At 38.7% G+C, this 11,107-nt stretch overlaps 1 protein-coding gene across 1 annotated transcript in view; it reads right to left on the bottom strand.

Moving 5' to 3' along the window:
• The window catches only part of LOC103506372 (integrator complex subunit 9), a 59,501-nt gene that overhangs the window by 20,147 nt on the left and 28,247 nt on the right, over positions 1–11,107 (bottom strand). The window contains exons 11-13 of the mRNA XM_026821436.1: positions 6,390–6,625; positions 5,851–6,056; positions 3,757–3,948 (exon numbers count right to left, since the gene is read on the bottom strand). Coding sequence (XP_026677237.1) covers positions 3,757–3,948; positions 5,851–6,056; positions 6,390–6,625 — 634 coding nt within the window. The remainder of the gene's footprint in view (positions 1–3,756; positions 3,949–5,850; positions 6,057–6,389; positions 6,626–11,107) is intronic.

Below are 11,107 nucleotides of genomic sequence, written 5' to 3'. Positions count from 1 at the left end.
GTCTTGGGTAGTCAATGTTTTTTTTTTTTTTTTTTTCGGATAAGGCGCTTTAACACAGGAATGCCCTGGTCGTTCACGCCGGTTCTCGGTATTTTATATAAGGTGGTAGATGTTTATATCTTGTAGATATTTGAAAAGGGATTTGACGCCCTCATCACTATCGGTCAGGGAGGGGGGGTGAGGTAGAGAGGATCTTATTTGGTCGTGACGGTTACATGTTAGGATGTGCCGCACGGAAAGGTGGGCCCCGCATTCACAGGTGGGAGGGTCTGTTTTGGTAAATAGAAAGCTGTGTGTGATGCGGGTGTGGCCTATTCGCATGCGTGTGAGGACTATTTCTTGGGTGCGGTTATCTTGGTTAGATGTATTCCAATGTACAATGAGGGGTTTTATAGATTTTAGCTTATTAGTGTTTGGTACATTGTCCCATTGAATTTGCCATTCTTTCGAAATTAGAGAGGCAGCGACAGGTTTAAAATCTTCAGGAGAGCAAAGTTTTAATCGAGTAGGATTGACTGGGTTACAAGCAGCTTCATCAACTGCTTCATTGCCTCTGATTCCGCAGTGGGACGGACACCACAAGAAGTGAACGTCCTTATTACGTGTTTTCAATAGGTTCCAACAAGAATACACTTTGGAAACAAGGGGGTTAGTAAAGCTAACGTTCGATAGGGCGGCAAGGGCACTCCTAGGGTATTCTAGTGAAATCCGCGCGTTTTCCCTGCGGATCCGCTGGACGTCCGCAGAAATTTAGACCCGCGATCGCGGTTTTTTTCCCGCCGCAGTAGTAGTCATATTATAGAAGTGTTGTGATGTAAGGAATATTGATACCTAATAATTTTTAATTTCTTGAAGTGTTACCTACGTAAATGTAAACCGCTGTGTGTGAAAGAAATCGCAGATTTTGCAGGCGGTAAAAATCCGCGCGGTAAAAATCCGCTCAGTGTGAAATGAGCCTTAGCCAGACACGGGAACATGGAAAAATTTAAAAGGCCATAACTCCGGCCCTGGCTGTCGGATCGAGCTAAAATTTATATCAAAGTACCTACTACCTTTTTAAAGATCTTTGATATAATGTATCACAATCAGGTTGGTAATCCTAGATCCGACCCTGGCTCCTGCTAAAATTTGGCAACTACTTCAAAAAATGGTATTTTAAAAGATGAAAAACTAACCTAAATTTCAGCTTCTCATCTACAGCCGTTCAAAAAATTTTCAGGGGTTCCCGGCCTTTTCTTGCACCTTATATAAAATACATAATTATGTATTTCTAGTTAAGGGACGCAACTCGGATGATAAATTTCAGATCAGGGACGCAAGTTGGAGGAAAACAAATAGGATTTGACCCTCGGGACGGAACTCGGAGCTCCACATTAGGAACAGAAATGCATTTATACAGGGTGCGCCAGAAAAACACTGACAACGGCTCAGGGTAGGTAGATCTCATCATTTCCAACAAGGTTCTGTGGGTCATTTTCCTAACTTCGGCTTTGTTTCCGAGAAATGTCCAAAAAACCACCTTTTTAAAAAATGCAGACCTTGTGTCAGCTTTTAGGTCATAACGTTTTCATTTTAATCGATAAACTGTTTTTGTTAAAACCACGAGCCAAAGAACAAAATTTTGATCCGAATAGATCTGATCTCCGATTTCCAAAGTTCAGGTTTGATGTGTATTTTCAAGTTCGAAAAAGATTTACCTTGTTATGTCCGATTTTTCCACCTTTTTAAAAAATGCAGACCTTGTGTCAGTTTTTAGGTCATAACTTTTTCATTTTAATCGATAAACTGTTTTTGTTAAAACCACAGGCCAAAGAACAAAATTTTGATCCGAATAGACCTGATCTCCAATTTCCAAAGTTCAGGTTTGATGTGTATTTTCAAGTTCGAAAAAGATTTACCTTGTTATGTCCGATTTTAAACGCGGTTTTTGTCCAAAGAAATTTTGGAGCACAGGTTTTCATCTTTCAGGAAAACTTGCGCTTTATTCAAGGATCAGAATGAGACCTCATTTGCCTTTTTACCTCACGTCCTTCCCGGAGAAATAACCATTTGACTACCTGAAAAACAGACATGATGGTAGAAAACTACTGAGCGTGTGTGGGTACCTTTTGCAATGGTGTAGATTTTTTTTTTTTTTTTTTAAGAGGTTTGACAGAGGGAATTGTAAGTAACTGCTAAGGTCTTATCGTCCCGAAATAGAAGAGAGAAGGAAGACAGGATAGGAGAAAGCCAGCCGTTCCAAGAATAACAACCAAGAGAAATGACAGCACTGGGCAGAATTTTCAAGGGAAACCGTCTACAATATTTGGTCTGTATAAAAGCTGGATTCTCATTTATAAATTTTCTGAAAATGACAGGGAAATTATAATAATTGGTTTCTTTCCTAATGTTGATTTAGGTAAATATTTTCTCGTTATGTTTAGCTTTGACCAAGTTTAGAAAGGAAAACCAAGATTGAGATGGATGGACGAGGTCGCAAAAAACCTACAAAGAATGAGAGTCAGAGGATGGAGGGATGCGGTGAACGACAGAGGGATGGACGAGGTCGCAAAAAACCTACAAAGAATGAGAGTCAGAGGATGGAGGGATGCGGTGAACGACAGAGTAGAGTGGAGGAGGAGTGTTGAGAACATTTGGTAGAACATTTGGTAACGGTAAGGTAGTAGGAGATTAGGAGAAAAAGAAAAACTCCGTATATACAGTATATTATGGATGGACGAGGTCGCAAAAAACCTACAAAGAATGAGAGTCAGAGGATGGAGGGATGCGGTGAACGACAGAGTAGAGTGGAGGAGGAGAGTTGAGAACATTTGGTAACGGTAAGGTAGTAGGAGATTAGGAGAAAAAGAAAAACTCCGTATATACAGTATATTAAATCCACATTATTGAACTGGAACTAATCTATTGAAGACTCGGTAACTTTGTGAAGCTCCATATCAACAGTACAGGGAGAGATGATAACTTTATCTACTTCAATTACTTTGACATTCACTATACCTCCCATACTGTTGACCTAGAACTGTTAGAGTCTGGTAATTTGCCTTTTCGTTTGATACCATAACTGAATTATGAGTTCTAGAAAACCTAGGTTTATTTTTCTTTTATTGTGTTAATTAATCAAATTCTATTAATTTAAGTATTTAATTTATGTAAGTGATATTGTTTTAAGATGATTTCTATGTGTTGAATTTTCATTTTTAATACTTTCATGCTGATTTTTTTTTTTTATTTTTTATGGGACTAGTTTTCTTTGGTTCAAAAATATAATTTAGTATTGTCATACCTACCTACCAGTCTAATATAAATACATGATTAAATAGTTGACTAAACGATATAAGATTTTTATTTTGATCACACAACGGTTGTGTATTGAGTTTGATGGCCGACCCTATAACTCAAAATTATTCCTGAAATCCACCCTGAATTTCAAAATTATTGGTGAAACCCACTCTGAATCTCAAAATTATTGCTGACATCCACCCTGAACCTCACAATTATAAATTGGTGAAATCCATCTTAAATCTCAAAATTATTGGTGAAATCCACCCTGAATCTCAAAATTATTGCTGAAATCCACCCTGAATCTCAAAATTGTTGGTGAAATCCACTCTGAATCTCAAAATTATTGCTGACATCCACCCTGAACCTCAAAATTATAAATTGGCGAAATCCATCTTAAATCTCAAAATTATTAGTGAAATCCACCCTGAATCTCAAAATTATTAGTGAAATCCATCCGAAAGCTCCATACCTTACCATATCGATACAGTACTGATTGTCCTTGACTTTCAAGTTACCCTTGATACTGGCTATGGCTAAACCGGGCCTCAGTTCACATGGTTCCACTGCTTCTGCTATCTCTGCACTCATGTTGACCCGGGTTCGTTTCCGCTTGAGGGGAATTTTCAGAACTTCACCTCGCTTCAGAGTGAGCACTTTCCGGTCCACCTGAGGTTCAATCAACAAAAGAAAGAAAGAAAGAAGAGGAAGAAAGAAATAAAGTAAGAAAGGAAAGGAAGGAAGAAACAACAAGCTGGGTCCGTCCCTCCGGGAATTTTTTAGCCCGTAGTTTATTCGATTATGATTAGAGAAAATCAGTACCTATGTACCTACCTAATTTGTTTAATATTCAGTATTTCAGTTTATTATTATTCTTGATTTGATTTTACTTTCATGTAATGATTTAATGTAATCAAGACTAGAGCCCGTTCTCCCTTTATTCCCAATATAATGTTCAAGTCACCCATCTATTTATTGGCCTTGCTCGGCGTAGCTTAACACAGGTGACGCTAAAAACGGTCTTAAATTATCGACTGAAGTGTTATCTAAAACTTTCTCGCTTTGAGTTCATAAGTCGTCGCGACAAATTTCAAGATCAGAGCTCATTTGTGTGAGAAAATGAGAAAAAAAATCCCCAAAAAACAGTTTTTTTAGGTTTTCTCAAGAAATGACATGAAATTGGCAACATTGTTCGTCTTAAGTTAAACTAAAGTTTAACTTTGGCTTTCATACATACGACGGTTATTATCACGAAACAGAAGAGAGAAAGGGGAGAAATCCAGCCATTCCAAGACCAAATCTTATCGGTTTAGGATACTGATTTAGGACAATGTGTTTAAAACTTTAAAACTTTACCATTAGCTCTCAGAGTGCCCACTACAGTCATACAGAGTTCTCCCAGCATAGCATCAGGATTGGAGGTGGGAGTTTGTGTCAGACCCGAAAGCAGTAACACATTGGCGTTCTTCAGTGCTTGCTGATCCATGGGTCTGAAAAAAAGTTATTGAGAATATTTATTTATTTATTTATTTTTTTCAATTGTGATCATATTGTACTAGTTTTTAGCAAATTTCGCTTGAAAGTTTTCTCATCTTCCTTCCAAGCCTTTTATTTTAACTGCTATGGTAACTGCTAAGGTCTTATCGTCCCAAAAAGTGAAGAGAGAAGGAAGATAGGATAGAAAAAGCCAGCCGTTCCGAGAACAAACCTTATCCATTCAGAATAAAATCCGCCGTGGGCGAGCGCCCTAGCGCTTACAAGGCTGGCCATCTTGGTCTTACCTAGGAGGTAGCGCCTTGACCACTACACCACCGAGGTAGGTAGCGCCTTGACCACTACACCACCGAGGTAGGTAGCGCCTTGACCACTACACCACCGAGGTAGGTAGCGCCTTGACCACTACACCACCGAGGTAGGTAGCGCCTTGACCACTACACCACCGAGGTAGGTAGCGCCTTGACCACTACACCACCGAGGTAGGTATTCCATACCTCGGCTGGGATTGAACCCACGCCCTCCTGTTTACCAGGCGAGCGCCTTGACCACTACACCACCGAGGTAGGTAGCGCCTTGACCACTACACCACCGAGGTAGGTAGCGCCTTGACCACTACACCACCGAGGTAGGTAGCGCCTTGACCACTACACCACCGAGGTAGGTAGCGCCTTGACCACTACACCACCGAGGTAGGTAGCGCCTTGACCACTACACCACCGAGGTAGGTAGCGCCTTGACCACTACACCACCGAGGTAGGTAGCGCCTTGACCACTACACCACCGAGGTAGGTAGCGCCTTGACCACTACACCACCGAGGTAGGTAGCGCCTTGACCACTACACCACCGAGGTAGGTAGCGCCTTGACCACTACACCACCGAGGTAGGTATTCCATACCTCGGCTGGGATTGAACCCACGCCCTCCTGTTTACCAGGCGAGCGCCTTGACCACTACACCACCGAGGTAGGTATTCCATACCTCGGCTGGGATTGAACCCACGCCCTCCTGTTTACCAGTCGAGCGCCTTGACCACTACACCACCGAGGCAGGTACTACACCACCAGATGTGCTTACCTGGTCGATGACAAGTTCAGTTCTCTGAGGGAAGCTAGGAGGAGGATGGGTGTAGCAGTCAGGTACTACCAGAGTGGAGGGTTTTAGTTCGCGTATTAATTTGTTAGCTTGATTGAAGTTGAGACTCGTATCAATGGGGCAGTGAATGCTCTTCATTGCCAGAGGCTGGAATGGGGCCAGGGCTTCCACATAGGGGAAATCCGGCTCTGAAAATATAGAATAGAATATAACTTTTTTCCTGGCTGGGGGACCTTAAACAGGGAGTAGACCAGCTCAGTCTGGCTGGAGGATTTCAAATATCGAGAATACCAGCCTGAAATTTCCCTTGCTAAAGGAATAGCAAAGGTTGAGTGTTTTTTTTTTTTTTTTTTCTTTTTTGTAGCTAAAACCTAATATCAGCCCAAAGCAGTCACCCTAGCTAGGGCTGATTGAGAGCCTGACGTAAAACGCCGACCCCGTCTGAACACTCTGTTTCTACAGTGTCCTCTAACCTCTATCAAACCTCTTTAAAAAAAAAAACAATCAAATTCAATTCTCACCTGTAAATATAATCGTGTGCAATGGGTTCGATCCCCAGAGCTGTACAAAGTGGACCGAGTCTCCAAAGCGCAGGCTGGGGTGCCCACAAAACACAATGCAGGGCTGTCTAAACTCCGCATTGAAAGCATCATCATGGATGGATTTGAAATGCTTCAGTCTCCCGGTTTTGACTAGGTGAGCGTGCGGGAATGGTTCTTCCGGGAGATACACTTTGCTTTGCTTGCAGTCTGACAACCTGGACAGAAAACCTCTTTTTCTTCTTCCTAGCCTTTTCCTATTTAAATATTAATGGACTGACTAGCTGCACCTGACATGGTTTTAGTTTTGGCGGGGTTCTTTACAGCTGGATGCCCTTCCTAATGCCGACCTTACCTATTTACCTGGCCTTGGAACCGGCATTACAAATGCACTGGCTTGTGCACCCCTTTGACTAGATTTCAGTTTTCTCTCTTTTTTACAATACTAGCCGAAATCCTTGAGGCATGGCCGTTCGTGTCACTCATCCATTTAGTGGTCTTGCTCGGCGTGGCTTAACAAAAACGAACCGGAAAATAGCCTATAAGTTCATATTACCAAATGTTGTAGAGATCACGAAAATCTTCCAACACGAAGAAAAAAAGATTTAGCAAAGAAGCTCAAACAGTGGAGGACTCTGATCTACCCATCATTCTATTTGACACAAATTATGAAGCGTTATCAAGTGCTAAACCAAGTCATGAGTAAGGTAAGAATTGAGTATCAGATAGCATCAGGTAGTATTGAACTTGGCGCTTTTTTACAGGTAATATTCTTATTGGGTTATTAAAACAGAAAGCACCTTTGGTGTTGTTAATTAAGGGCTCTTTATTATTAAGAGCTCAAATGTTCAAGATATGTTTATATGTATGTAGTTTACAAAAACGTTATGTGGAATTTTGTTACAATGACAATACTTCTTTTGTGTGTTAGTGCATTTGTTCGTGCGATTCATGAATTGTCTGAGTTTTTGCAAAGACTTTTTGAAACAGACTTCAGATTTGGATTTTTCACAACTTTTTACGTAGGAATCGACCTTTTATTCATAATTTTTACCCAACTGCAACTGCTCCATTGGTGCTATAACTTTTTTTGGTACAATATTCTGCTACAATATTCGCTTGAGTCAGGTCAGTGAGTTTTTTGACCTTCAAGAGAGAATATTCAAAGTTTCCAATAGAAACATTTACAAGAAGCACACAAGGCAAGAATTCAATTTTCTGGCAACAGCTTTTCTGTTTTCAATTCTTATCACAATGGGTTTCATTTTAGAAACTTTACTGCCAGCATCAGAGAGGACACTATGGTTAATGAGTTCCCTCTATCATAGAAAACATCCACACAGAATTTTACCATTCATCATATGGACTCCATGTTTCATCGACCCAAGTGACATGGAGTATTTTGTTATATTCTATTTCATCGAGATGTATATGGTTCTATTATTGCAATTAGTAGTTTGGGTTATTAAAACAGAAAGCACCTTTGGTGTTGTTAATTAAGGGCTCTTTATTATTAAGAGCTCAAATGTTCAAGATATGTTTATATTTATGTATGTAAGTAGGTATAGGTACCTTACCTGAATATATTATCTCTAGACTAGAATAAAATAATATGATTTTAGTGATACCTGCTTACAAAGCACAGACAGTACAAGTATCTGGTGTTAATATTGCTCGTGTTTTTTTCAGTACATGAGCTTACAGGAAGCCGTATTTAACACCATGGTCTTACCCTTTATGATAACTTGGATTCTATCATTCTACCAGATAGCCTACATGAAACATTTGCCCAAGTACAACTGCATCAAAATAATAATCCAGGTCGTGTGCACATTTTTGGGTGGTTATAATGTCGTTTATCAAGCTGATAAACTGAACACATGCAATGAAATAATTGCTCAAGCAATCTATCAGAGTGGTTGGTACAACTCTACTCCTCAAGAGAGGAAGAAAATTTGTGTATTTCTAAAGAATGCTCAACAACCAAGAGAAATGACAGCACTGGGCAGAATTTTCAAGGGAAACCGTCTACAATATTTGGTCTGCCAGTATGAAATGCTTGGAGAATTCGTCAAGCTGATAGGTGTTGAACATAGAAATAAGTTTGGTGAATATATCTTCTATACTGATGTTGAAACCGGAGAGTATCTCACTGAAAACCAGATCATGAATAACGGGTACGTATGTAAAGTATTCCTGAAATATACGCGGCAGAAATTATGTGAAATAATTACAACAATCCACATAAGCTCATTGGCTGCTGACTGAAAGATGTCATGTGATGGTTCACGCGAGTTCTATCTATTGTTTATGTTTCTGTAACTAACGTTTTCATATTACCAAATGTTGTAGAGATCACGAAAATCTTCCAACACGAAGAAAAAAAGATTTAGCAAAGAAGCTCAAACAGTGGAGGACCCTGATCTACCCATCATTCTATTTGACACAAATTATGAGGCGTTATCAAGTGCTAAACCAAGTCATGAGTAAGGTAAGAATTGAGCATCAGATATTATCGACTAGTCTATATTAAAATTCTTATGCCAGCCACTCACAGCTCACACTCAGACCGGAAGTGTGTGGCGGAAAAGCTTCCGACCTGATTTGTCAGACCACACTTTCTAGATTTTTTTTGGAACTAAATAGCTTGAACTAAAAAGAAATGCAGAAACGCGTGATTATTTGTTATTTCCTGACGAAAAAGAGTGCTCCAAAGAGAGACCAAGAAGATCCAAAAAAGACCCAGCATCACCTACACTTACAAAGCACAGACAATACAAGTATCTAGTATCTAGTGTTGACATTTGATGTGTTTTCCTTTCAGTACATGAGCTTACAGGAATATAGCTGGATAGGTCATTCCTTTGTAAGCATAGACATGAAAATTCAAGTTGACGTGGACATTAGTCTTGATTTACCAGTCATTCGAATCATTGGAACCAAACACCTTCGGGGTTGTCCAGCCTGGCAAAATCTGAATTTCATCCATTGGTATTGGTAATATCTTAGTTTTGGCTTAGAAAAACCAGTGCAGAATTAAATTGTTTTCAATAAATTCCTAGTTGATCACTTTCATTTAGGCTTTTTTTGAAAACCAAGGGAAAGTCTGATATAAAAGACAGATATGATATAGAAACCGTGTAAAATCGAACCATAAGTCTAGGAATGTTTAAAATAGTCAAATATATCTAATATATCACCTGCCGACCGTTCTAGCTCTATAAATCGCTTCCACACTGTATATAAAACATGGGTCAGTTTATTAATGAATCTTTTTATACCTTCATTATGGGACTGGACTGATTTCCCCGTGCCTTCAAAATAAACCCAAATTCTTTAAACATCCATTTAAATTTGACTCAAATGGAATGATTTTTTTTTTCCAAACTTTTTAATTCTTTCTTCATAGAAAAAAATATCTATCTATGATCTATGATATTTAAGTGGTGATCGTCAAGTTCTTGGTCATATGCACCACCACCAGAAAAAAAATATAAGAATTTTCTGAAAGGCAGACATGGTATTATGGTAGGTAGAAAACTATTTCGTTTCATGACTCTACTTTTAACTCTCCGTGTTTTTGGTCCAATGTTTGTAAAGGTCCCGTGGAGCTTATTCAATTCACAAGTTCAGAACGTTGATTAGAGGTATCTTGTAGAACTTTTGGGTTCTTATAATATAAGTCATCAAGCTGATAAACTGAACACATGCAATGAAATAATTGCTCAAGCAATATATCAGAGTGGTTGGTACAACTGTACTCCTCAAGAGAGGAAGAAAATTTGTGTATTTCTAAAGAATGCTCAACAAGAAAGAGAAATGGCAGCACTGGGCAGAATTTACAAGGTAAACCGTCGACAATATTTGATCTGTATAAAAGCTGGATTCTCATTTATAAATTTCATGAAAATGACAGGACAATTATAATACATGACACAATTCATTGGTTTCATCACAAATAAATAATACTTTTCAAATTTAGATAATGTTAAATTTCATGTAAGTATTTTTTGTCTAGTTCTAGTACAGGAAAAACCATCACCACCAACATTGGACCAAAAACATAGAGAGTTGAAAGGAGATTCATGCAACAAAATATTTTTAATTTTAATTCGACCATATTTCTGCCATAAATTTTTCATTATTTAGAAAAATTGGGTAATAAAATTTGAAGTCTTCTAGAATTCATTCCTATAGTGATGGTTAACAAGCGGGGCCCGTCCCTCCGGGAATTTTTCGATCTTGGTTTAAGAAAATCAGTATTTATGTACCTACCTATTTTATTTAATATTCAGTTTATTGTTTAAGTCACCCGCCCATTTATTGGATTTCCTCGGCGTAGCTTAACATAGGTAAATAAAACCGGTCTTAAATTAACGACTGAAGTGTTATCTAAAACTTTCTCGCTTTGAGTTCATAGGTCGTCGCGACAAATAAAAAAAAGAAAAAGAAAAGAAAAGATAACAAATAAATTAAATTTTCAATAAAAGGCCCCATACACCAACAACACCAACATCAACAAAATACTAATGATAACAATAATAATAAAACACCTTAATCAATTTTTACTTGACTTACCATACACTCTCTTAACTGTCACCTGAGCTTTTAGGCAGTATGTAATTGATTATATCACGCAATACTTATCAATGTTGAGAATGTGTTCATCTTTCTTAACTGTCACCTGAGCTTTTAGGCAG

Source organism: Diaphorina citri, unplaced genomic scaffold (genome assembly GCF_000475195.1).
Source record: "Diaphorina citri unplaced genomic scaffold, Diaci psyllid genome assembly version 1.1 scaffold231, whole genome shotgun sequence".
In the NCBI taxonomy this organism is placed as follows: Eukaryota; Metazoa; Arthropoda; class Insecta; order Hemiptera; family Psyllidae; genus Diaphorina; species Diaphorina citri.
Note: the sequence above shows the minus strand (reverse complement) of the source record. Positions and strands in the feature narration are given on the sequence as shown.